Source organism: Gallinula chloropus (genome assembly GCF_964237585.1).
Source record: "Gallinula chloropus genome assembly, chromosome: 15".
Taxonomy (NCBI): Eukaryota; Metazoa; Chordata; class Aves; order Gruiformes; family Rallidae; genus Gallinula; species Gallinula chloropus.
This window is the reverse complement of record NC_140100.1, coordinates 7,660,637-7,687,285: the sequence shown is the minus strand read 5'-3', so window position 1 is coordinate 7,687,285 and position 26,649 is coordinate 7,660,637. Positions and strand designations below refer to the sequence as shown.

General features: G+C 49.9%; 1 protein-coding gene across 1 annotated transcript; it reads left to right on the top strand.

The window, feature by feature from the left end:
• Positions 1–2,021: 2,021 nt before the first annotated feature.
• Positions 2,022–20,252, top strand: KIF19 (kinesin family member 19; the record flags this gene model as incomplete). The annotated part of the gene is made up of 20 exons (XM_084271281.1): positions 2,022–2,102; positions 4,358–4,432; positions 6,654–6,764; positions 7,600–7,687; positions 8,240–8,376; positions 8,596–8,721; positions 9,029–9,223; positions 10,275–10,427; positions 11,427–11,549; positions 12,208–12,361; positions 13,264–13,456; positions 14,466–14,655; positions 15,238–15,508; positions 15,670–15,791; positions 16,596–16,738; positions 17,183–17,288; positions 17,679–18,092; positions 18,349–18,502; positions 19,153–19,260; positions 19,794–20,252. 20 exons carry the CDS (start codon positions 2,022–2,024, stop codon positions 19,868–19,870), a joined length of 3,021 nt encoding a protein of 1,006 aa, XP_084127407.1. The 3' UTR covers positions 19,871–20,252.
• Between the last annotated feature and the right edge of the window lie 6,397 nt (positions 20,253–26,649).

Sequence of the window (26,649 nt, the reverse complement as noted above, 5' to 3'; positions counted from 1 at the left end):
GTGGCAGTGCCTGGTGGATCTGATGTGGAGAGCAGGAAGGATGCTCTGGGCCCTGCTCAGCTGAGGCAGCCAAGGGACAGCAGTGTGTTCAGCACTTGTATTTCTCTGTCCATAGATGAACTTGCCATGATACAAGTGCATAAGCTCCTCCCCTACCTCTCCTCTATACAAGGAAGACTTAAAAATAATTGTGCCATAATGATGGTATTAACTTCCTCTCAATATCTCCTACACCAGTGGGGGTGGTTTTGTTAGTGTTTTTTCCAGAAGTCTGTATTACTTCCCAGTTTCCTGCATTTATTCATTCATAATCCATTTATATAGACGAATAAAGTTTGGTATACAGTATTAACCAAGCTCATGTCTCAACTGGTTTGGGTAAAAAATGGCAAAACAATACAGAGGAACTTTTGGCACATCACAGGTCTCTATTACTGGCTGAGAGAACAGTTGAGAAGTCAGCTCTTCACAACTAAAGGGTAAATCAAATGATTCCTGCTCTAGAAGTCGAAGGTGTGAATTGAGCAGAAAGGACACTTGTTTGCTCTCCTCATGTCCAAGCAATGAAGTTTTAATTGGCAGCTGCTGTTTTCCTGGCCATTTTCAAATGAACCAAATGTAATGCTGATATGAAATCAATTGAGTTCTGAGAGGCGTCTCTAAATGTGGCTCATCGGTGTGAGAGGCAGGGGGGGGAAAAAGAACCCAACAAAAACCCCACCCAAAGCTTGATGCTCCTGTTGGAGCTTTGGAAGCTGATGATGTGTTGACCAGCAGTCGGCCCCTTCCCATTTCTAATCCCAACAGTTCTGGGTCTTCCTTCAAATCCTTTTTGCGAATCACCATGATGGCTCTGTGGGTGTGTATTTGGCAAGCTAGTCCCTGGTGTATCACAGAACAACAGGGGGAGCTGTAGTAGGGAGGAAGGCTCTTGGATAGGATCCACGTTGGTGTAGCTTTGAGCACTCCAGGCTTTCAGCCTGTGGCCCTTGGTGGGGCTTCTGAAGGATGGTCAGAACAGAAGGAGGTTTGTAGATACCAGGTGTGGGGAAAGACTTCCCACAGCAGTTGTACCTCCAAAGGTCTGGAATTTGGGGAAGGAGGAAGGGTAACAAAACCTTAATCATTAAGTAGGGTAAGATTTCTCATTGTGTTTGTTAAAGTGTTGTCATAGGTATGTTGTTCTTCAATAATAAGATTAACTGGAACAATTGATACAGTCCCAGGCTAGCCTTCACTTCTACAGTCTTTATTTTGGATTTGTAATAATTAAATGTTCTCATGGCCTTTTAACCATCTACAGTCCTTAATGGAATCCTCATAGAGCAAGCTATGTTAAGTTTTAACTTCTTTAAAACTACTTATATTCTACTATTTTTTCAAAAAACCTTGCTGTAACTTTTCTGAGCTTCAACTTATTTACTGTCAATAAATAAGAAAGACAAAAGATGATCTCATTTTGGGTTTTTTTAATAGGTTGTTACAATGAGTGGACTGACACTAAAAATAATGAAGGGCTGCCTTCCTGAACTCCTGGGAGTCACGAACCGCTGCTGTGCCGAAGTGGCAATATGATGGAAATTTGTGCTTAGCCCAGCAAGGTACCAAACCCTTTCCTGATGGACTTGAGGGCTGTTCTCAGGTCTTGTGCCACACTGGAGGGGCTGGGGTGCTGCTTGCTCAGCTTTTGGTGGATTGTGTCGTCCCCCCCCTTCCTGGTTTACTGCGTGTTAGATCCCAGAGGAAGGAGGGGAGGAGAAATCTGCATCCCAGAGGGCAGAACATGAAGCCCATTGCCTGCTCACCAAAGGCGTGTGCAGCTGTGTTTGCACATTAAGAACCAAGTTGGGCATTTGGGGTGGGTCACGTTGCTTATCACATCCACCAGCACTGCTCCCAGCTCCTTGTACCCTGACCCCTTTCACTGTGTCCTGTGCAAGGTGTGGTGGTGGCACACCGCTCTCGCTGCTGCCTCCAAACCAGTCACCTGCTTTTCCTGCCTCCTGAAGAGCTCCAGCAAGATGTGTGCCTCCCTGGGCAAATCACCCAGCCCTCAGCTGGCATCCTCTCCAAACTCGGCCATGAAGGAGCAGCAGCTTATGGTGAGTCCACTGCCAGGGGAGGAGCAGCCAGGTTGTACCCAACCTCAGCATCCTTCCTATTGGGTTTTCTGGTGGTGTGGGCTCTGTGGTCCAGCCAGAGAGAAAAACGCCCCAGACTTCAGCTCTCCGTGTGAAGCTTTGTGGGATTTAAAGCAAAAGCTGTGTATGAGTATCCTGCAGAGGAGGCACACCTATAGTGGAGGACGTGAGGCTGGGTAACCTGGTAGGTGGTGGTGGTGGTGGTTAGTCCTCCTTGGGCTGTGATTTTGTGTGCCCCTCTCCTTGGGATACAAGTGACAGACTTGTAATAAGCAGCCAAAAGCATGAGGGGGAAGTTATAGTCCCATCAGCCCTCACCATTTCTGCAGGACCTCGGCATTCCTCTGTGTTGAAAAGAGTAAGAGGAGAGCTCTGAAAATGTAATCCTTTCCCCAGCTTCACCCTTCAACCCTGTGGCTCGCAGTTAAGCCGAGGCATTACTCCTGCAATGTGCTGAAACTGGGGCAGATGCAGAAACCTCTGCTCAAAGTGGAATCGCTTAAAATAAAGTCAATAATATCTAGAATACCTGACATTCCTCTCTAATGGCAGGAAAAGCCTTAGTACTTGGTGTGACCTCTCTCCACATGCTGCTTATTTGGGTTTGTTTTCTTACCCTCAGTGGCCAGGGCTACCACGTACAGTGAGTGATTAACTGGACTGTTCTGGAGGTTAAGGTTGTCTGAGAGACTTGCACTATCCCCTTCTCCTCTTCCCCTCCCACAGGACCAGAGATTAGGGTGTACAAGACAGTATTTTCAAGTGCTTCCAAGAGCTGAGCTCAGCCCGTGGGAATGGGATGCTTGTAACAGTGTCGCTCAGATGCGTTCGGGGAGATGATGAAGCTGAGTTAATTGTTGCATTCTTGTCAATATTAAAAGCTATCCAAAGCCCAGGAGCTCACCCTCTACTCAGAGATATTCACAGCAAAGAAATAACTGTTCCTTTGCTGTTGCTGGAAGCACTCAGAAATGTCTACTACGGTGCTTGAGACTGGGAGCTGTGTGTGAAACCCTCATTAAACTGACACGTAGTTTGTTATTGTGGAAATAAATCTGGTTCCTATAGAAACTAGTTGCCTGCGACTGGTGGGGCTGTAGAACAAGCCTGTGCCAGTAATTGCACTCCCTGGTGATGAGGCATCGTTTCTGTGCATTATACAGTGTTTTATCAGCACCAGCTCTCCTGTGGGGAGCTGTGAAGGGGATGCTGCTGTATTTCATGAAGGGGAAAACAGCCATGGAAAGGTGAAAATAGAATTTTTCGAATATCTGTTGTTAGCTGAGAAGTCCAAGGGCGGATTTAAGTGAGATTTCAATGGACCCTTCACCAGGCACTCAAATTTGGGGTTGTGCAGCTCACCCACAGCTGCAAAGCGAGTCAGGGCCTGAGCAGGATCCCCACTACAGGGGGGGGCAGTTAACCCCAGAGCTGATCCACACCACCACACTTTCCATATTGCTTCACCTATAGATTAAATGGGCTGAAACATATGTGCTCTTGTGTGTTAATACTGGCAAATACAGCCAGTGAGTTTTAAAGCTTCGAGTCAAATTAATGTCTGTGTTTCGAAGCCGAGTCCCGTGCTCCTGGCTGAGTGGTGGCACAAGGCACAGGCAGTTAATTGCTGCTTTATAATCACTCCAGCCCTGCCATGAATTCCAGCTTCCAAGGAACCCCACAGGACCGGCACAGATCAGGGCCAACTTGCTCTGATCTGGTTGAACAGGCTCATAGCGATTGCTACCTGGGATGGAATGAAATGGGTACTTAGTGAAATGCAATTCCCTTTCTTTGCCAGCGATAACTTTAATCAGTGTTTTGGGGACACTGAGGGAATCTGTAAGAGTGCTCAGCTCTATGGCTGCTGGTGCCAGGGTCCCAGACCTCCGAAGGTTCCTGCTGGCTCTAGCAATGACACGGCTGAGTTCATTCTGACACTCAATCAGCTGGAGTCTGCTGTGTTAGTGACAGAAACGGGGAGGACAGAGGAAGAATTTCTCAAGATAAAAGTGTAATTCACGGGAGAATTAACTGGTTTAAACTTCATATACTTCCTTAAACTCTCTAGGCTCTATGAGTAAGGTTTTGAGGTTGATCAGTGGAAAGGATGCAGCATGAAGCTGTGGCTGTGCTTATGCAGAGCTGAGCCCTGTAGCAGGTAAGTCCGGGTGGCCTTAGCTCACCCAAGCCACCGGTGTGTGCTGTGTGTGCAGGTGGCCCTTCGCATCCGTCCCCTCAACGAAGCAGAGGAGGGAGCTGCCCTCGTTGCCCGCAAAGTGGGTGAGCAGGTGAGCTGGGGATGTGGGGAGCCCCCATGATGGGGACCGGGGAGGCTGCCAGGGGACCACAGACCACTGCGAGATCCTGGCTCTTGTGGTTCACACACAAACACTTGCTTCCAAATCCCCTGGAGCCCCCGTCCCCTCCTGTGACACAGCAGGGATGTGGATTCCCATGCAAATGGCATTTCTCTAGTTCTACCTCTTTCACCTCTTGTTCCTCTTTGGAGGAGGCTGAGATCACAAGAGGTCCCCTCTTACCTTTCCTACGTCACTATATCTATTTACATATCTTTATTGTGCCCTTGTTGTTCACCTTGAGCCCCAGTGTAAATCCCATTATTTTCTATCCTGCTGCAGCAGATCTCCCTTTGAACCCTCCGAATGCACTAACTCCATAGTGTCCCTTGTCCCCATGTGACAGTCAGATGACAGCAGCCCTCAGAAGCAGAGACAGAATGAATCTCACTTTCCTCTTTATGGATTAGCTTAAAAAAGCCAGTTTTGTTTAGCACCTTACTGGTGAAACAGCCTTTTTTTTCTTTCCCCTTTTCTTTTTTAAGAGCAGACATTAACCTCACATGGATATCAGCTTTATTTTTATGCAGCTTATTCAGACTTGCATCATCTGCCCTGAGATCTATTTTCTCTAATGGAGATCTGGGAAGGAAATGTGCATTGCATTAGTCTGAGTAACTTCAGTCTATGAGTTTCTATTAATAATGCAAATAACCGTAATTATGAAAACAAATTAATTGACTGGGCAGTCGAAGTACTTAGATTTCTTGGTGTATTTTGATTTACATCATGTTCCCTGCTATTTTTACTCCCAGCCTAACTCATTTAAAACTGCTGCTGTCTGCTTATTAATCCTGACTGGAAGCTGAGTCTGCTAGCATCTCGTTATGCTTTCATGCATCCACACACAGCAGCAGAAGGTTTATACTTTCAGACAAGGTGTTAGCCCCAGAGTGGACAAGGGGGACTCTTGGATGCATGGATACACTTCAGGCAACATCTGGACGTTACAAGGACACGGTAACTGGGGCCTGGAGGTGTCACAGAGCAGATTTCTTAAGGAAACATGCTGACCTCATTCTCCAAGTTCTGCTTTTGGCTGTCACACTTGCATATGCACACGATTACACACCAGCCCATCTTGTGCAGGGAAACGCTGCTGCTGAGGATAAACCAGGAACTGCCTCTGCAGTTTGTTCCTGTGTTGCTTCAGGTTTCAGGTTCCTGAGCCAGACAAGTGAACACTAAAGAATTTAAAAATAAGTAAATTAATAAAAGTTCTAGTAATTGGAAATTTGCAGGTGAAAACCAGAATTAGAGTCTTGGAATTCAGCAGGAAATGCCAAAGAAAAACCGAGTCATGACATTTCCTGAACGCCCACGGGCACTTGTCCTGGGCACTTGTCCCTCTCCCACACACGGTGCAGTCACTCTGTAGGTCAAGTGGTGGTTGATCTATGCTCTAATTGCTTATCTAACGATCTGTTTACCTGAGAGACAGTGAAAGCTGCTCTGGAGTAGGAGACACAGGGTTCTCTGTCCCTTCCCACGGGGCCTGAGCATCTCCTTATGAGCCATTTCAGCGGAGGAGAAAGAATACCATTCTCTGCAGTAATTACAAGCTGTGATAATTATGTACCACAGTAGATCCTAAGGGACTGAAAAGAAACAGAACCAGTCCTGTAACCTGCTGCAACTCCTCTCCCACCTCTGTTTTTACTTTAGTAAGAGCCAGAAATGGAATGACGTTTCTGTCCTTGAGCAGTGCAGATGTTTCTCTTGGTCATTCTGCAGGAAAGGCTTTGAAGATGACTTTGGGCACTTTTTTTCCCAAGGAACTTAACTGTTTTCTTTCACAGCTCCTCTGAAAACTGAGGTAAGAGGTCCCGTCCCACTCCTGATTGCACGAGGGTTGGCTGGGCATTGCATCCCTGCAACCACCATTGCATTTCAGTGGCAGTTTCAGGGCACAACGGACCTTCAAAGGGTTTTGCAGCAGCTACTAGTTCCTCCAAATTACAGGAGTTGCGACACCAGTTGCAAAACAAAGCTCCTGAGCCTCATGCTGGGCACCAAGTGAGTTTTCCAGGCACAGCTGCAGCGTGGCATTCCTCTGGCTGGGAGATGTGAGGGTGCTGTGAGCAATCCTGACAGGCTGCTAACCAAACCCAGACATACTGGTGGCTCTTCTTTCGGCTTTGTCTTCTACCAGAAGGTGGTCCTGATGGATCCAAGCGAAGATCCAGATGACGTCTTGCGAGCTAACAGATCCCGAGAGAAAACGTTTGTGTTTGACGTGGTTTTTGATCACAGAGCAACCCAGGTACCGTCCTTCCCTTCGCCACCCGAGGGGCTTAACGGTCGAATTGCTTTCCTCTCTCAGACAAATGGTTTTAGGGGGGTTTGAGCAGAACTGCATGTCCCAGAGGCTGCACATCACCCAGATAAAAGGTGACAGTGCTGAAGGTGAGGGGAGCTGTGATGGTTTCCCTGTGGTGGAGAAGCAGGGAGATACAAGCCATGTTCCCTCCACCTCTCCCTCCCGCATCGGGACTCCCCAAGTGCACATGAGCAGAGGCAGGAGCTTTGTCTCCTGAGGCCTCTGGATGCGATGAGATCACTGTCACGCTGCCTGGCCCTGGAACTGCCCTGTGCCTCTCTCATTTTAGGATTGAAGTGAGCTGCAGTGCAGCAGTACCCCCATCACACTGCCACCGCAGCCTTGCTTCTCACAAGCAATCCAGTCTGCATTCCCCTTCACATGTAACTCCTGAGTAACTTCCTTGTACACTACTAAAGACATTTCTGGAGGCCTGGTGGCACCTTTCCATAAATAATAAGGTCAGGGAGAGAATTTACTCCCTTCCTCAGCAGACACAAAAGAAAAACCAAAGCATTCCATGTTCAGAGTCCAAGAAAATAATCAGATTTAAGGGCATTTATTTTAGTAAGCTCCTGCCTTGAGAAAATTCAATAAACCACTGTGCTTTTCTGCTCACTCTGATGATATGTCAATATTCAAATGGTTCACAAGTTGTTCCAAAGCCCAGGAAATTTGTAAAACATAGTGAGAAAATCATGGGGAATGCAATAAGACATAGATTGTTTGGACAGCTGTTATGCCTGACCCTAAATTTATGCTTTTTTGACTGAATTAGGAGGAAGTATATGTGTCCACGATGAAAAACCTCATAGGAGGAGTCATTTCTGGCTACAATGCAACCATTTTTGCGTATGGTCCAACAGGTAAAGTAGCTCCAGATTAATAAAATGTATCTGCACACACCAAAAATTAACTATGAAGTTAGTTAATTGCTTACTGTGAGGACCAGACCAAAGTATTAAAATGCCATTCTCATTGGAAAGGGCAGATCTGCCTCTAATGCTGAAGTAAGAGCAAAGCTGTGAGAAGTCCCTGAACTGGGGCAGGACTCAGTGGGGACAAATCTCCTCATTAAAAAGGAGGAGGAGATCCAGGCATCTATGCAGTGATGGAGACTGCTCTCAGGGGAGCAGATACAGCTATACAAAGCACCTACAGATGACAGATACCATGATAATACATTTCTACCCCAGCTCTGAACCCCTAGGGATGTTAACTGCCCATTCAAGGGTCCTCTTCCTGCCTGTTTTGGGTGGCATGTACCATGTCTTCCCTGCAGCAGTGTCATTGTGGGGTGAGGAACTGCAGGAAGTTGGGGGATGAAGGACAGAAATGAACAGGAAACCAGGCTTTATTTGTTGTGGGAAATGGGTCACATGGAAGTTGGTCTTTGTTGCTCTTTGTCTCTTTAACAGGCACAGGAAAGACCTACACGATGCTAGGGACGGACTGTGAGCCAGGGATCTACATCCACACGCTTGGAGACCTCTTTAAGGCCCTTGAAGCTACTACTGAGGAGATGGATTACAGAGTGTCCATGTCCTACCTGGAGGTGAAATGACTTGCCCTGGATTCAGGCTCCATGGGAATTCAGCAAGGCCCTGGGAGCAGGCGTGATGGGGAGTGGGGCATCCAAGTGTCACACAGTGTTCCTCTTGGGTTGCACAGCTCAAATCTCCCTCCCAAAGAAATACAGGATTTGCTCAGCCCTCTTTGCAGATCTAAGGACCCACTGCCAGCCTCACACCAACCCCTCGTTTCTTACCCTCAGATCTATAACGAAGTGATCCGTGACCTCCTGAACCCGTCCTCAGGGTTCTTAGACCTGAGAGAAGACTCCAGAGGCAGCATCCAGATAGCAGGAATCACAGAAGTCTCTACTAGAAACGCTCAGGAGGTACCTGGGGCTATGGTCCATGGTGAGGAGAAAGGGAGGGGGGTTGTGCTCGCACGCAACGGTGTTTCAGAACTTCTTGACACCTTCCCTTCGCCTGTGCCTTAGCAGGACCTTGGTGGAGCATGATGAAACACAAGGTCACAAGCTAAAGTGTTTGGGGGGGCGGGGGGTGGAGCCAGCAAAAGCCCCTCTAGTGTGAGCAGGACTGGAGTTTGCCTGTGCCCTGGGTGAGGGGTCAGCCTGCTGCTTGTCATGCCACAGCTCAGGCAGAGCCATATGTCTCCACGTGCTTCCCTGTGTCCTGCAGATCATGCAGCTGTTGACAAAAGGAAACAAGCAGCGCACCCAGGAGCCCACGGCTGCCAACAAGACGTCCTCCCGCTCGCACGCGGTGCTGCAGGTGACCGTGACGCAGACAAGCCAAAGGCAGGCGGCCGGCGAGGAAATGAGGACGGGAAAGCTTTTCATGGTGGACTTGGCTGGGTCAGAGAGAGCAGCCCAGGTATGGCTGGAGCTTGGTGGCTTTTGGTGAGACCTGGCTGGATTCCCTGGCCGCCCGTGTGGGGTCTGCACACGTGTTCTCATCCCCGTGTGTTTCTGTTGCTCTAGAGCAGTAGTTTGTACCTGAGATGGACTAAAACCAGACACTGATGGTATTGGTGACATCTTTTATTAGACCAACTAGTGCAACTGGCAACATGAAACCAGCCTGTGGGTGCAGCCTCTCCTCGGGTCTGGAAAAGCAGCAGTGAATTTTACACCTATAGAGGAGCTGAGGTCTGTTAGGTGGGGAGCGGGTGGGCTGCCGGAGAGAAAGCTGGTACCAATGGATCAGAGGGATGCTGGTGGGTGGAAGGCAAGGCAGCTGGCTCCTTCCTGTGGGAAGGGGGAAATGGCAGAGCTCTAGGAGCTGATTTGAGGGAGAGAGATTTTATATATCTGTGGTGTTTCTACTGAGGCCAGGAATTCTGGAGTGATACAGTTATGCATCTTGATTTCTGAAATTATCTTCAAAGACTCACAGGATTGCAGAGGTTGGAAGGGACCTCCAGAGATCACTGAGTCCAACCCCCTGCCAAAGCAGGGTCCCTAGAACAGGTCACACAGGTCGGTGTCCAGACAGGTCTGGAATATCTCCAGAGAAGGAGACTCCACACCCCCCTGGGCAGCCTGCCCCAGCGCTCTGTCACCCTCACCAGGAAGAAGTTCTTCTGCATATTGGTGCAGAACCTCCTGTTCCCCAACTTGATGCCATTGCCCCTTGTCCTGTCCCCACAGACACTGAGAAGAGGCTGCCCATTTCCCTCTGTCTCCCAAAAGATAATCAATAGCTTTCAAGAACCAAGAGGTCAGAGCTGGGTCCTCTCTTCCACCAGCACCTCTGTGCCCCGGAGTGGGGTCTAACCCTGTGCTTTCAGGCTGGTTTTGTTGGAATTGCTTTGACATCCAAGCCTGGACCCCAGTGATACCACATCCTTCCCAGGCACAGACCCACCATTCTGAGGTGTGTGCTTTGTCTGTCTGTCCTCCTTCCCTCCCAAATCTCCCAACAGACTCAGAACCGGGGCAAGAGGATGAAGGAAGGAGCCCACATCAACCGCTCGCTGCTGGCTTTGGGCAACTGCATCAACGCCTTGAGCGAGAAGGGGGGCAGCCGGGCCCAGTTTGTCAATTTTCGAGACAGCAAACTCACTCGCCTGCTGAAGGTACTGTATGCTGGGGTCAGCAAGGACCTCATGTCTGGTATCACTGCCTGGATCAGACAGGCCTTGAGAGCTGATCCTTGACTATTGCTGTGTGTTGTCTTTATCCAGCTGCAGTGTGGTCAGGGCTGGACGTGGACAGCACTGCCTCTGTAACAAACACGTTGTCTTCTCACCTGTGCTGTGAGGAAGGACCTGCCTGTGGCAGGGGGTTTGGAACTCTGTGATCCTTGGGATCCCTTCTAACCCAGACCATTCTGATTCTATGACCTCCTATAGGGTTAAGGAAGTCCTACAGATTTGGGTGGCATGTCTCTAACCTCGCAGGTGATAAGTGATTTATTTATTTTCTCCCTTTTTTAATGAACTTACCACCTCTGAATGTCTATCCCATCTATAAGATCTGGCTGAAACCAGCCAATAAATTGTGATGTTGTTGGGGCAGGAGAAAGAGAGATTAAGGGTGTGACCACGTGTGGTCATAAGTCACCGGTCCCTTCAGAAATCAGAGCGGTCACAGGCAGGCTCCTCGCTACGCTGGTTATTTTATGGATCCTTTACAGCTTCATTTATGAACCTCACCTCAAGCCTTAGTGCTGAGCTATGGCTGCTGCTGCGTGACAGATGTGGGGAGGAGAAGGGATGGAGAAAAAGGCAGGCTTCTCTTGTAAGCAGCACTGAGAAGCTGCCAGCCTATTTATGGGAACTCTGATCTTCTTGCAAAAATTCTTTTGTAGCAAATTAATGACTTATTGATTTTGCTGTTGATGGAGAGAGGGCCTAATGAATGGTCTTCTACCAGCACTTCCTTCACTCTTAATTGGCATTCTCCACCAGAATCTCAATGAAGCACAGGGGTACCCATCCGTGGTGGTTACCACTGAGCAGCAAGCCCCTGTTTTGTCCATACTAACCACATCAACGTTGTCCATACTAACCACATCAATTAACCACATCAACATTCTTGTCCATAATAACCACATCAATGTTGCATCCCTCTAGGACTCATTAGGGGGCAACAGCAGGACCATTATGATTGCACACATCAGCCCAGCCAGCACGTCCTTTGAAGAATCTCGAATGACTCTGATTTACGCCTATCGAGCGAAAAACATCAAGACCCAGGTAAATGTGCAAACTGCTCATGTGAGGTGGAGTTCAGAGACTGGAGGCTTGACATGTGGAAAAAGATGTAGTGGGTGAAGGGAGAGCAAACTTCAGGAGGGGGCAGTGTGGGGTGGGATGGAAGCTGTGAGAGTGATAGAAGAGAAGCAGAAGGAAGGAGCAGTGGAAAGTAACTTGTGTGCATCGTGGATGAGAAGAGGAATATGAAGGTCTAAACAAGGGAGGAGAACAATGGAAAGGCAGAGGATGATGTGTCTGGTACGGACCTGAGTGCAGAACATAAGGAATGATGGGTGAAAATTGGGAAGACAGCATATGGGGAACGTCCCAATGGGAGAGGAAGTGAGGTGCTGCAGAAAGGAGGAATAAAATGGAGAGGCTTGTGGGGTGAAACAAGATGAACAGTGATCTGTAACAGAGTTTTCATTCTTTGTGGACCTCTGTCTTACCTGTGATCACAAGGTCCCTGGCTCTTCTCTGTTACCTCTTGGGAATTTCCCAAAATTAGAGAAAACCAGTCATCTACTGTCTCCCCACCCATGAGGGCAAATTCTTTCCCACTACGGGATGCAGGGCCCCTCCAACCAAAAGTGTAGTAGCCTTTATATATACTAGTAACAAACCACAGGACAAACACTCATGTATTCTGGCTCACCAGGTAAAATGTAACCTGCAGAACGTCTCCTACCACATCGACCGATACACCAGCATCATTGCTGACCTCCGCAGGGAGATCGGGCGGCTGAAGGAGAGGGTCAAAAACCAGGAGAAAGAGAAGAGTTCCATCAGCACCGACCTCAGGGATGTGCAAGGTAGAGCAAGGACTGTTCTGAGGTATTGAGAGAAGGGAGCTGTGTGGAAGGACTCTGGTAGCACTTGGTGGGCCTCCATGCAGACATAGTAGAGGAAGCTGGTTCAGCAGTGATTATAGAGGAGCAGAGCGAAGAACACTGTCTGATGGGCAAGAGGGGGCAGGCAGGGGAAAGGGAGATGGTCTTTTATGTGATCTAGTCTCTGATGTGCACATTCAACCTTCTCAGCATCCTCCCCGACATTAAAATATGTTAAATTTCACAAATCTGCCCTTCAAAAGAGCTTCCATGTCGAGTGGTGGCATTTGCTGTGGGAAGCCCTGACTCTTTCAGAGAGATGACTGAGTTTGTAGCCTGCATCATCACAGCTCCATATCTGAGACTCTAAGAGGACATGGAGCTCTGTTGTACAGTTCATTTCACTTAATAATTAAAAAAAGCAGGGGGGAGGGGGAGGGTTAGGGCACAGCTTTTACAGCATTGATCGTTTTGCCCTGGGGATTGTTCCTTTTGTCAGTGATTCTGGCAAGGGATGAAATAAAAATAGTCAAGTTCTCTGACAGACAAGATATGAGGGATAATAGGTCTCTGCTACCAGCACCCAAGGTCATTTCTAGGTGACGAGCACAGAAAACTGATACCCTTTTCTTTCTGGTGGGTGGAAAGGTGGGGGAGAGAGATCCCTGCAATGCAGTGTCCTCTCAATTCTCACAGACACAGTGGCAGTGAGACCTTTTTATTGCGAGTAACGCAGCCATAAAGCTCAATCAGGTTTCTTAAGCCCACGATTAACTTCAGGAGACTGCAGAACAAAGCAGAGTCCTATAAAGCAATGCCTTCTAACACGTGGACTGGTCCCAAAGCAGTTCTGTGGGGCTTGGCAGAAGTTCACCTCAGATCAGAACTGTCATGTCCTGCAGCAGAGAGGCACCGAGGCTCTGAGGCACACCACGGCCGAGGGATGAACGCCTTGCGGGTGCAGCTGATGGGGGCTTTCAGGGAGCAAATGGAGATGCGCCGCAGCCTGATGGAGCTGGAAAACACCAACATCGAGCTGCACGTGGACACCTGCAGGCACCTGCTAACCATCACAGAGTGAGTACCTCCTGAGCTTTCAGCCAGGACTTACGGGTGGGTCTTCAGACTCACCCTGCGAAATACCAACACCCCGTGGTCCTCCCAACAATAATGACAAAGGGATGAGATGGAGTGTAGGTTTGAGGTTTACCTGGATGAAAATACTTGGGAGGGTGGTGGTCTGCAAAAGGTACCCAGGGATTTAAGGCAGCTTAAATCTGTGAGACTCTGAGCCTTAGATTAAGGTGCTATATTTGCAGCGTGTGATTTCTGATGTGGAGAGACACATCCCTAATCCCTCCCGGTGCTCCTAAGGAGCCTGCAGCCTGCATGTGGAGGTGCACTGCAGTGCAGTTGCCTGATGTAGCTCCATAAGGCAACCACCTATCTCTGTCATCCAGTTGAAGCTTAGGACTAGAGGTGCAAATGGTAGATACCCCACCTGTAGTTAGACCTTACTCTGGGCTTGTGTTTTAATGGAAAAACTGGATGGAGGCACTGACTGGCATTGCTGGCCCTTCCGTGGTCCAGTCACTTGTGTTTGTGAGGTGTTCTCCATCCAGGTGCACTGCACCCAGGCACGATTTCATGTCAGAGAAAGCAGCAGCATCCCTCCCTCCTGGGTAAACTACGAGTAGGTGGCAGTTCCTTCTCATCAGTCCTGGTCACCCACTTAATGCCTCTGCAGATTTTCGAGTCCCATAGGATTTGGGTCATTTGTAGTTTAAAGAGTCTTTGGGACAAGAAGAATATTCAATGAGTACCTGAACAGGCAACAATTTAAATTGAGGTGGGGAAAAGCCACTTTGCCATGGAGAAATCACACAGGGGGCCTGCTGTCCACTTCCAAACGAGAGGAAGCGACCTGTGCTCTTCTGCAGGGTTCATCAAGCTCCTGAGCAGCCTGGACTAATTAGTTCTGCTGCCGTCATGCAAGAAGAAGTTGGACAGATACATGAAGGGCTATGCATGCGTCACTGGAGTTATGTCACCATGTCCCAGAAGTTCCTTTCTTGTTTGCTGGCAGCTGGGAAAGAGAGAAGGCTCAGACTGCACCCAAGGCTGAGAAGCCAGCAAAGGAGGAGGAAGATGGCAACGTGGAGGGGGAAGGCAGAGAAGTTGGTATCACAGATTCACCTGAGCCTCACGAAGTTACGGTAGCGAGAGAAGAGATCAACCTGCTGCTGGCAGAACAGCGCAAGACGGCGGCCCTGAAGGTGAGGAGGTGAAGGTGCCCTTATGCTCACAGCTCTGCCCTCTGCCCAGAGGGTGCTGGGGGCAGGACTGCAGCAGTGTGGGTTTGGCCAGCACCCCAGAAGCAGCCTGGCACCCGCTCTGCAGCAGGACTCCTAAATATTTTGGGCTGCTGAATGGAGCAGCATTGGGAGCACAGATGTTTGCATCCTGCCTCTGTCCCTGTGTTTTTTTAGGATGAGGGAAAATCATAAACCCACTCTCTTGTCTTGCCCACCCATAAGTGAGCTAATTCCTCCCAATTCCCCTTTCAGGGACACTTTGGTCTGTCACTCGCTGGTTGTTCAATGTTTTGGCAGTCACTTTTGGTGATTATTTTTTGGTAGCCAACATAATCATTGGTGTGTTTCTCTAGACAAGGACTGTGTGTCTGGACATATCTGCCATGGCTGAAACTCAGTGGCTGCTAGCAGAACAAGCAACATTATTTTTGTAGGATGTCACTTTAATCTCAGAGTGAAGGGGACAGCAGAGATCTGCTCAGATGCCTTTGTTATTCCAAGAAGCTGAACTGCCTCAACAACCTTCTATCTATCTTTTCTCAGACAGAGCTGGAGCAGCGATTGGCAAATGCCAAGGAAAAAGCTTCCCAGATGGAGGAATTTTTCCCCAGACAAATCACCAGTGAGGATCAGCAGGAGGTGCTCAGGCTCCTCTGCAGAGCCCATGAGCTTGAGCTTGGCAACACAGAGCTGCAGGCAAACACACTGTACAAGGAGAATCTCTTGTGCCAGAAGGATTTTGTGATCCAGCGACTGCAGCAGCACATGCTACTCTGTGAAGAAATTATTCAGCAGCAGCAGATGCTGATAAAAGGTAAAGCAGGACCCTTGCTCTTGCTCTGCCATTATCTTCTTGAGTCTTGTTCTCTGATGCCAAACTGGTGAGCAGTTCTTGTCTTGGATGTCATGACTCCACAGTTCTCAGATGTTTCTCTAGGAGTCATCCTTAACTCTTCCTCCCCATCTCTGCTCCAGCCCAGAACATTGCTGTCCCAGAGCCACTGGTGAGGTTACACGACCTGCACCATTCTGAGTTGGAGGAGGGGACGCTGAACCGCCTGCTTCTGCTACATTCAATGATGTCCAGCATGCTCAGGGTAAGGCAGAGCAGACCCTTGTGCTGGAAAACCCACACTGTCCCATGATCTTGTGTCATGGCCATAGACTCATACACACCCAAAGCCTGGCTGGGTCCTGGGCCCAGTCAGGAGCTGTGCAGAGCTTTGTTTCATGAACATGTCTCCCAGGAGCTCTGCTCTTCTTCCCTCCTGCCCATAGACTCGCAGAATTAATAAAACCTCTAGCAACAGAAAGGACCCAGGCAGGGCTGTGCGTGAGCCAGTGGGTTCATCATCCTCCTGGTGACATTGCATTGGAGAGAGACCACAGGCTGGGTTGGCAAAAGTTGGCTGGCCAAATGCACAACTCTCCAAGCAACTGCTGAAGGAGACTTTCTTATCTGGAGGCCTCTGCTCGCTCATGGCACAGTTGTTAGTGAGGTCCTCAGGTCTTTCCTGCAAGAAAGGAAAGATGCTGCTGGCCTCTATGTCTTTGAAATACTCATGTGTGTTTTGAGACAGGAAGGGGCTGCCAGGAAACTGCCAGAGTCTTCAGCAGGGAGTCTGAGCAGCAGCATCTCCTGTTTATTATGGTTGCCTAGAATGAACAGGGCAAGGAGTTGGGTTTCACCTTGAATAATAAACTTAATGTTGTTATATGAGAGATTAAACTACTTTGAGTACCCTTCCATGGGAGGGGAGCAAGTAGCAGGTGGCTAGAACTCTGGAAAAGCACATGAAGTATCACAAGTGTCTGTGACACAAGCTGAGAGCCTGGGCTAGAGGAGAGGCTTTACAGTGAGAAGAAGCTGCTGAGGATCTAATTTTTCCCTCTTCCTGCAGCCCCACAACAGCCCTTCTATGGATATAAGTCAGCATCTGGATCCTAATAAAGATGAGATCAGAAAGGGTCTGCCTGGGAACGTGAAGGATCTTCCCTGGGGGGTGAAGCCTGACATTCCCTCCATCACCCTTGAGTCAGACAGGTAATGAGAATCTTTTCTGTTATTCTTCTCTAGGGCATGGGGACCTGATAGCTCCCAGCCAAGTCCCAGAGCTAGGAGACATCAAACTGGAAGGACCTCTAGAACCCATAATCTGTCAGGCAAGAGTTTCTTGCTATACTGCTCTTGCAAAGCAGCTCTGTGTTTTAGCAGGAACCTTCTCTGCAGGCCAGGCTGTGGGAGAGGTTTGCATTTGCTTCTTTTCACTGGCAAACATTTAAACCAAATAAAGTAGAAACATTTGTGAGGATCAGGGGACAAAAGTCTCTGTCGTGAATCCTCAAGTCCTTCCTTGCAGCATTCCTTTACCAGGCTTCTGGCTCTTCCCACAGCTCAGGAGCTCTGATCTAGACATGTTTCACCTCTCCCTGTTGATAAAGCGCCTGTGCTTTCATCTCTTAATATCCTGGCATATTCTTTTTGCAGTGGCAGTTGCAGATCATCTAAAACAACTCCCTGTGGGAAGGAGGGGTCTCTGGATACCCACCTCAGCCCAACTTTATCTGGTTTGCCAGTCAGCCCAGTTCAGCAGGTCAGTATGGCAGGAGCTTTCAATTCAAGGCATGTTTGTCAATGGATAGCACCATCCTCTCGTGACAACAGAACATGCACAGGAGCTCAATCAGTTGTAGGTGAGGAAGGTCAACATTGGCAGGCTGTAAAATCACTCCTTGAGCACTGGCCTTGGGTTTAAAGTCTGGGATTTACTTAAGAGGCCAAGGCTTGGCTGCTACCTCCAATCTGAGCTTTCCCTCTGTGTGAATCACTCTGTCTCCAGTGTTTCCACTCCAGTATGGAGTTGTTATAACAATATTTCAGGTGAAATTTTATGTCTTCTTAATGTTTGAAAGTGCTTTGAAGGGGGAAAGTATAAAACTATGAATGAAAAGCAGATTATGATGCAATTGCTTTGATTTTGCAGCAGAAACCATCAGGTGTTGCTGCAGGAAAGATGAATCCCAGGCTGTGTTCACCAGCATCTCTAGGCTTGCACGGGGAAGAATCAGCTGCAGACATCACTACTGCTCCACTGAGTCTGGAGACCTCGAAGGAAGTTTCTGCCAACACCAAATGCATCTCCCTCATTGCAGTCAGCCGCCTTTCCAGGGCCAAACACCGAGACTCTGAGAGCAAAGTGTCCTCAGCCCACTTCTCAAAGAAGGAGATGCTTGAGCTGAAGTCTCTAGAGGCCAATTCCACCCCAGATTGCCAGAAGAGAGATGCAGCAGGGAGCCAGCTGTGCTCCCCAGTCAAGGGAGTGCTGAAGAACAGAAGAGACCAGGACAGGACAGTGAGAAAGAAAAGATCTCGCTCGCTGGAACCAAACTCGCACAGCGTAGGCCCTCTGTGGTCCTTTCTAAAGGGGGTGGGTGGAGCAGGAGGCACAGACCCTGTGGAGCTAGGGTGGGTTTTAAATACAGTATGAGAAACACATACAAACTGTGTGAGGAATTAAGTTAAATATCTTTAGTTGGTTTAAATGGTACTGAGCTCCTGCCAGCCAGGTGGGAAGGGAATCCTTTTGGAACCACATGGCAACAACGAGAGGTGAGATGTTATCACTGAGGTTAACTCAACTTGGTGTCTTTCAGACCTCAAAAAATAAGCATTGGACTCCCTCAAGCCCCAGTACAGACAAAGCTTGTGAGAACCACCCCCACCAAGCTAGACTCTTCCATCAGTCCAAAGCTGCGAGTAGCATATCCATTGCCACAAAGGTCAAGGTTCCTATCGACTGCCGCTCAGGTAGGGGCCAAAGGGCCACTGGTGACATCCAACCCCTACTATTCTGTGATCCTGTGATCCTGCATCACCTCTGCAGGAAAGGATGGATTGTCATGTGAGAAATAAGCCAGAGTGAAGAACCTTTAGTAATGGGATCCTTTTTTAATATGGTCTAAGTAGGTTTTGATAGGTGGGAAAGCACATCCTTTGCAGACCACTGCCCTGACTGTGCTTCTGTAACCACAGGGGAAGAATTAGTGCTCAGCTGGGTTCACATACAAGTTATTGATCTCATTCTGGGCTCACTCAGCTTCACACCCGACCCAAGCCGCAGCAAGGAGCCCAGGATGCCACAGGCTGCGCTGACCATCTGTCAGCTTCACTCGTGTGGCTTTGTGCAGACGCAGGCAGCCAGGATGGGTCTAGGGGAAATGCACACCCAAATCCTACTGCAACAAAGCCACAATCCTTCCTCATTCTGGCAAGGGGTGCTTCCTGATGCTAATTAGGGTTTGCTACATATTTTTAAAATTTAAAAAAAAAAAAAGGTTAACTTTTGATTTATAGCACTACAGTTTATTTTGGCTGTTACAAACATATGTATTGCAAAATGTTTTTAAGCTGTGCTTTGCTCCCATGGTTTATAACGAAACTCTCACTGTCTCCAGTAGGGGGGACACAACTAGAGGTGCTGCTGAAAGACAATGCTCCTGCGAGCACCATCCAGCAAAGCAATGCTGATCGCATCAAAGGACAGGTCCTACAGAAGCAACTCAAGGGTGAGTAGATGAAATATCACGTTGGCTGGCTCGGGAGAAGACAGACTACTATATTCTTCAGCACTTGCTGTGTTGCAATCTAAACCTAAAGAGCTGTAGATGCAACACAAACGGTCCAGTTGGGAAAGAGTCACGTGGCTTAGAGGGGTTAGCACCAAGTTTTAAGCCTTTTTTTTCCCCAACAGATGACTTGGGCAATGTTTCAGAACAAGTCACACTCCATCTCCCTCTCAGCCAAAAATAACCTCTTAGGAAGAGAAAATAACATTTTTCAGAGGTGTTCATAATCCCAGTTGAATCCATATGTGAAGCACCAGGTTTAGTCTGAGCTAGCCATGTGGCAACATACTGCTTCCACCCCAAGTGTCACCTCGGGGTTTCCTTAAGGCAGCTCCATGCAGATGCCGATGCCTTTGCCAAACTCCCCTCTCCACAGCTCATAGCAATCTGTCTCTTCCCCTTGCTGAATGGCAACGAGACTCAAACCAAAGCACGAGCAACCTGACGAGTACTTCATCTTCCCTCCCTTGCAGGGCCTGCAGACAGTGCCAGCAAGCGGCTAAAGCAGCAGCCGCCCGCCCGCCCAGTGAACCAGCCGAAGACCAAATAGAAGTCACTGGGGGAGTGGGACTCTCTATGGCCTCAAGGGATTGCAACTTCAAGACTGCTGGAAGTCAAGGAAGCAGAGCGAGTGTGCCTTAAACTGTACCTTAGCTTCAGTGTCATGGTCCTGGAGAGCAAAGGGAAAGCTTAGTGGGGGGAGAGGGGCCTTAGACATCGCACAGAGCTTTTTCCCTCTCCCCGCTGCAAGTCTTCCCTCTGTGCTGCGTGCTCTAGCTGTTGGCTTCAGTTTTAAGAGGAACAGGGTGTTAACAGAGTCCAAGAGGAAAACCTCATTTTCCCAGCAGTCTTCTCCTCCCAGAAGATGTCAGCGGTGGAGCCTGAACCGCCTTTTTTCCCTGGGGCAAAAGCGTGGATGCCACCCATGCATCCAAAAGGCTCCCTGACTATTAAAACCAAATGCAAACGCCTGAGAAATGGTTTCCCCTTTCTTCCCTGCTGTCCCTGCGTGTTGCTGTGAAGCCGGGAGGTGTAACGCACGCCTGGAATGCTGTTTGGGTGAGCAGATGCTGGACTGTGAGAGCAGCCAGAGATTGCTCTCAGCTCTTTTCCAATCTGCAGAGCATTTCAGAGCTGGGAGAAGCAGCATGGTGATAGGTGAAGGCCCTGATAAGAGCTCTCCTGGAGGTAAACCACGGGGATGTGCTTTCCTTTTTTTGGAGAACATGTCTTTAGCCAGCAGCCTCTTCCATAAGGGGCTTTTTAAAAGCAGGGAAAATACTTCTGAAATACGATGAAAATAAATTGATTCTGGTCATGCTACTGAATAAATAGTGACTCCAGGCCCCAGACCAGAGCGGCTTGCTTCCTAGAGCCGCTGAAGTGTCTAAGATGACAATCTCAGGTGGGTTCATGCATTTTTCAAATGGATGAATGACCCTGTAGCATTCCCCTATGTGCTCCTTCTGACTTGCTCTCCGTTCCTCTTGCTTTGCAAAGACGAGGAGGGATAGCTCACCCTCCAGGGATGAGGAAGCTTAAATTACTTGTGTTTATAAAAACACTGTAAACCCCTGGGGTTTGGATGCAATGCAAGCGGCCAATTTTCCTGATGAAACAGAAAGCGGCAGGAAGAGGTGTGATTGCGAAGTAGGAAGGTCAGGAAAACTTGTTCCCCAGGACTGACTATTTCACATAAACAAAGATTAAAAAAAGGACACGCAGATAAAATAAGCACAGACTGTGTGTAAAACAAACCTGTGCCAGCAGGTCTTGAGCCAAGCCTGTGTTGCTGACCTGCAAGCGCTGCAGGACCAAAAGTTGAGGGGAAAAGGGGAGTTTTCCAAGCGTGTACTTCTCCACTACATACCTTTGGGCTGAATCATGAAAAGTTGTAGTGTTTGAAGCAGTTTCATGCAATGAGTGGGACAGTTGAGCCAAATGCATCGGTTTGAGGTTGCATCTCTGAAGGGAGATTGTGTAACAAAGAGTTTGATAACTTGCCACGGCTGTTTGGAAGAGCACAGAGCCCCATGATGTGCCAAGTTCCCTGTTTTTAAAACCCGAGTTTTAACTCTGTTAATATATTTAGAAGTTGGGGATTGAGATGTGAGAGGTAGAATCTGTGAATTATTACGTGCAGCTTTAGGAATTGCTGGAACTGAGCTGCAGGCTCCATCATCCACAACGCAGGACCGTGCTTGGTTGCAAGGCCAGGCTAATGGCTTTTTGATTCGATTCCTGATCACAAATAGTGGCAAAGGGAGTTTAAACTCCTCTGGACTTTTCCAGGAGTGCTTTGTAGCCTTGCTGTATCCAGACTTGTATAATCTGGGGGTCTAGAACCCAACAGACTGTTTTCTTCCACAAAACTGCCAGAGCCTGGCTCCAGTGAGCTGTGAACTCCGGCAAGCTGTGATGCTGGGTTTGGGGAGGCTGTGTCCATCTCGCCTGGGGACAGGGGTTGTCACTGCTGCATCTATCGCTGGTCACTGGCTCTTCCCGTTCCCCATCCTGTGCCTGGAGAGGGGCTCCCACCCCTGCAGCCCCCCAGCCCTTGGTCTGTGGGGAAATCACACACCCGCCCAGGGTTAGGGTGCGGTGTGAGCCCTCCACACAACCTGCAGCTGATTGTAAAGTGAGCTTTAGGTTAAACCTCCCCTGTGAAATGGCTCGAAGGGCTCTTGTCAACGCGGCCCCTTTCAGGAGCGCTCTGAGGAGAGAGACAGAGAAGGGCATCTCTCCAGCATCTGCGACCCCTGGTTTTCGGTCGCGCTCCGGGAAGCAGCCGGGGGGCAGACCCTCGGCTCCCGGCCTCGGACCCTCCCGCCAGGCCCGCCCGAGGCCCGGCTGCCTTGGGGGGCGTCCCACGGGTTCCCCTCGAGGGCTCGCCAGCGGGCCGCGACCGGAATGGGGCGGGCCGGGGCCTCCCGCCGACAGGCGGAGCGGCGCCTGCGCCGCGGCTCCGCGGGGACCCCTTTGCCCGGCGTCTCGCGAGAGGCGGCGGCGCCCCGGTAGCGGCGGGACGGGGCCGGGCAGCGGGAGGAGGAGGAGAGGAGGAAGGCACCGCTGCCCGGGAGGGGGGTGAGCGCGGGGCCGCCCCCGGCGGGGCGGGGACGGGAGGGCCTCTGCCTGAGGACAGGGCCGGGCTCGGGCCCAGCGCCTGAGGGGACGGGTTGGGCGGCGGCGCTGCCCGGGGCGCGGGTGAGCTCCAGTTGGGAGCTGCAGCCGGGGCGCGGCGTCTCCTCCGCGTTCCCCGCCGCTCTCTCTCCCCGGCGGCCTCAGCGTGCCAGGTAGGGCGCAGCGCTGGCCGGCCCCATCGGCAGCCGAGGCGCCGCGGACTGAGCTGGGCTGGGCAGGGCAGCGCTGCCCGTCCTCATGGCTCGGCGGGGCAGGGGGGCGGTTGGCTCGGTGGGGCGCAGACGGCTCTGCGAGGCGGTTCCTCTTCTCCGAGCCGCGAAACGCCGGCTCTGTCCCCTCTGCTGCCAGGGCTGGGCTCGGAGCTTGATATCAGCTCGTTTGAGCGGTCTTTTGCCTGTCGTCCCGCGGTCTGTGTTGCTTCTGGACCGGGGAAGCGTCTGCGGTCAGAGCAGCTACAAACGCGAGTCCGAGAAACAGCCTCTGTGGCGGAGCTTTCCTGTCAGCCGTAGGCTCTGGCTCGTAGTGCTCTTGATGGAGGCGGCTCTTGGCGTGATTAATCCCGTTTAAACTTCACGTGCAGAACTTGAGAGCAGCCCTGAGCAGCAAGCAAGTAGCCAGCAGTGAACCTGAGGTGTTCGTGAGGCGCAGGCCGGCAGGGTCTGGTGTCTGGCCCCCCGTGTCGACGTAGAACAACTGTTCTGGGGTTGCCTTGTCTCAGGCTGTAGGCACCGAGGTTGGCTGAGACTCTTGCTGCGACTGTAAGACTGGGAACAATAGGTGTGCTTGAGGTTGGCGGCAGAGGTAACGAACGAACAGACAGGATGTGCTGCGTTTTGGGAGTTTCCTGCTAGAAATCTTACAAGTGTGGCTGTGGAGACAGCTTCCAAGTACAGATGTTAGAAAAGAGGCGACTGGTGCTGCACGAACCAGGCTGTGTAATGGTAGGGAAGGTGCTGGGATGGCTGTGTAAATCGGGGTGTGCTTTTGCTGGTCTCTGATGTGTCTGTGCAAAGTTGGGGCAGAGCATGCAATGTGAGCCCTGTTTTGCTTAGGCTATGCTTTACACTAATGTAATGCTGATGTTGTTACACAGGTTAAAACTCCCCTGCTCTGCAGAGAGTGCTGGGTTTTTGGGAAGCTGGGGAAAAATGATCAGGTGAAGGCCAAGTGCATTAAATTGGCTTCTGGTTGTTGGTACAGCATCCACCTGCTTCATCTGAGGGGAGCTTGTGCTCTTGCACCTGCAGGAGGTCAGGTCGGTTACCCTTCTCCAGAGCCTGCTGTTCTCTGAGCATAGCTGCTAGCAGGTGCACACTGTGATGTGTGGGTAAAGGCAGCTGCGTGGGTTGAGGGGTTTCTGGGAATGCAGGTGCCCCAAGGGAAAACATCCGTTTGAGTTTTGGCTTTTTCTATGTTTTTAAAGGTTCCCGTTCCACCTCTCCGTCTTCGGAAGCAGGGAAAGGCCAAGGAAGCCACGTGAAATCCTGTATCTTCTCACGTTGGACCGAGCAGGTGCTGGAGGAGGTGAGCTGATGCTTAGTGCCTGACCTGTGCCTTGTGCTTCTCCATGGGGAGCTGGGAGCGGTGGGAGAGGGACAAGCCTGGGGAAACATAAAGCAAGAAGAGATGGAATCTGTACCCAAGCCTTTGGAGGCACAGTCCCTTTCAAACACCATCACTGTTCACAGAGAGGGATTATCATCCCCTGTCTCCACTACATACCCGTCTGTAAGCTGCTTTAGTTTGTGTAGGCCTTATTGCTCCTGCAAATGAGCTGGAGTTACTTTCTTTTGCAAAGAAAGACTGTGAGAGAATGTAGCCATTGTACAAAGCTGAGAGGAGAGGAAGAAAGAGGCAGGAATTACTTAAGCTGCTGTTTGCCCTCAGAACAAACAGTTACAATCCGGGTATGAAGTGGTTTCCAAAGCCCTGTTTCCAGGTTATAAGGTTTCCAAACCCCTGAGGAGTTAGTTGCATCTGCAATAGCTTTTGCAGTAAGAGCAGAGGGGACACATCCCCCCCTTTTCTGGTTTTAAACGTGAGTTCGAGAGGTGGCTTGACGGGTTCACTTGTGACAGGAGAGAATGGGACTGGTAACCTTGGACCTCAGTGCCTGTCTTGAGTGGGGAGAAGAGACCTTGGTTCACACTCAGGCCAGGTCCAGCTCGGAGGTGGTCACGGGATGGCTGCTCAGGGGACTCTGTAAGATGATTGTAGCACTTGGGCCGTTTCCCGGTTTGCCAGCGTCGTGTCACAGAAGCAGCTTTGTGTGGATCCTGGTGCACTTTCTTGTTGACTGGTGACTTTGGGTTCAACTTGAATGTAAATTCTTGGCTCGTCCTGGAAGCTTTGCCTTTTGATTCTAGCAAGGGGAGGATGGAGGAGTGTTCCCTCTGATGTGTGCAGAGGCCTCTAATTTGTGCTTTCAGCTTGGTGTCTTTTATGAAGTGCTCAGGAAGGGGATGTATCATAGTCAATAAAGTAATTCTGGTTTGTGCAGCACTTTTCTTGTGAGGGGGAATTAAGCTGCACTATTGCTCTTTTCCAGGGTTCCTCTCTGGCACTGATAGAGTTAACAGAAGTGGAGTCATTCCGATTCTGTGCTGCTTGCTGCTGTGTGTCTTGGAAAAGCCAAAATGCTCTGGCAGGCCTATGAGCTGTGTCCTGGAAAGCAGGCTCAAGCCCTTGGGGTGTGCTTGGTAAAGCTACTTTATGGTGGTGGCTTTGACAAAGAGCCCTCCATCCGTTTGCCCAAGGAATGTGTGTGCCACACACAGTGTCTCCTTTGCTTCTGTTGCTGCTGCAGGGGGTGATCTGTCTCACTGGGGTGGGACAGCATTGCAGAAATGCTAGCAGGCTGCTACACTGCCCCAGGCTGTGGAAGCTGCTGGATATAGGGACAGCAGAAAGGGATGCTCCATGCAGCTTCCTGGGCTTGCTGCATTCCAGCCAGCCTAAAGGTCTCAAGCAGCATTGGAAACCCAGTGTGCTAGGAATTATGTGCACAGTGGGCACCCTATTCATCCTGAATAGGAAGCAGTCCCTGCCCCGAACTGCTCACTGGCTCGAAAGCAAGAACAGGCTGAGGCCAAATGCAGACCCAGAAGTGTGCCAAGCAGCAGGCTTGGCAGCATCCCTCCAGTATCTCCCGCTGTTGGACTGAGATGCTTGGCCTGAAGTGCTGACGCACATGTATAATTTGCCCCTTCTTTAACTCCGTGCTCATCTTCTCTGGGTGTTTCTTCTTAGACCCGCTTCATCCTCAATCTTGACTAACGAGACAAGGGAGCATTACTGCTGAGTAATACCTGCTGCTTGCTCCACAGAGTGCAAAGTGGTATGTTTGCAGTTCCTCCACCTCTCCTTCACGTGTAGGATAGGAGCCTGCCTCCAGGACGCACACCACTTGGTGTCACAGTGCAAAGCCACATGTTAGGCTATAGCTACTTGGAATTTCTGGCTCTTCCTTCTTCTGAAGTGTAAATAAATAGACCAGGGTGGAAAACCCCTAAACCTTGGGATCTGTGTTTTATGCCTTTTGGGATAAACTGTACTAATTCTTTGACACATAACTGTATCTGGTATTGTTCCTGTTTGTTACTAAATTCCAGTCTAATCCTTTTGGTCTAGTGTTTGAAGCCCAGACTTTGTTAAAATCTGGCATTCCTGAGGCAGGAGCACAGCCATGCAGATGGCTCTTCAGATAAGACGTTCCAGGCAAGGCTGCTGTGAGCTTCAAAGGTGCTGAGCGAGTTTCCCCGAGGAATGGCAGAGCTCAGCACTTCTGCATGTCTGGACTCTCAGGCTCTTTGCATCCCTGTGCAGGGTGGGGTTGGTGCCGTTTAAGGGTGTTGAATGAACCGGCTGGGGAACAGCTTCTGTGTTTCGGAAGGAAGAGAGACCCTGTCTTCATTTTGAAAAGCTTGTTAGGGCTCCTTGCTTTTCTGTGATGTTCTTCCCTGCCTGTAGGCTCTGCCTTCTTGATCACCTGGGGAGAAGCAAGGCTGGTTTGCCATGGGCCAGAAAACCTGCAGCAGGGTGGGGAGATGGATCTCCCTTGAGGAGCGTGGGGTGGAAAGGGCTGGAGTCAGCAGGGAAGCAGAGAGTAATGCAAAGGTGGGACTGGTTGAAGTAAAAAAAACAAAACCAAACCTGCTGCACCCTCCAGGAAAGTTCTTCTGATCTCTT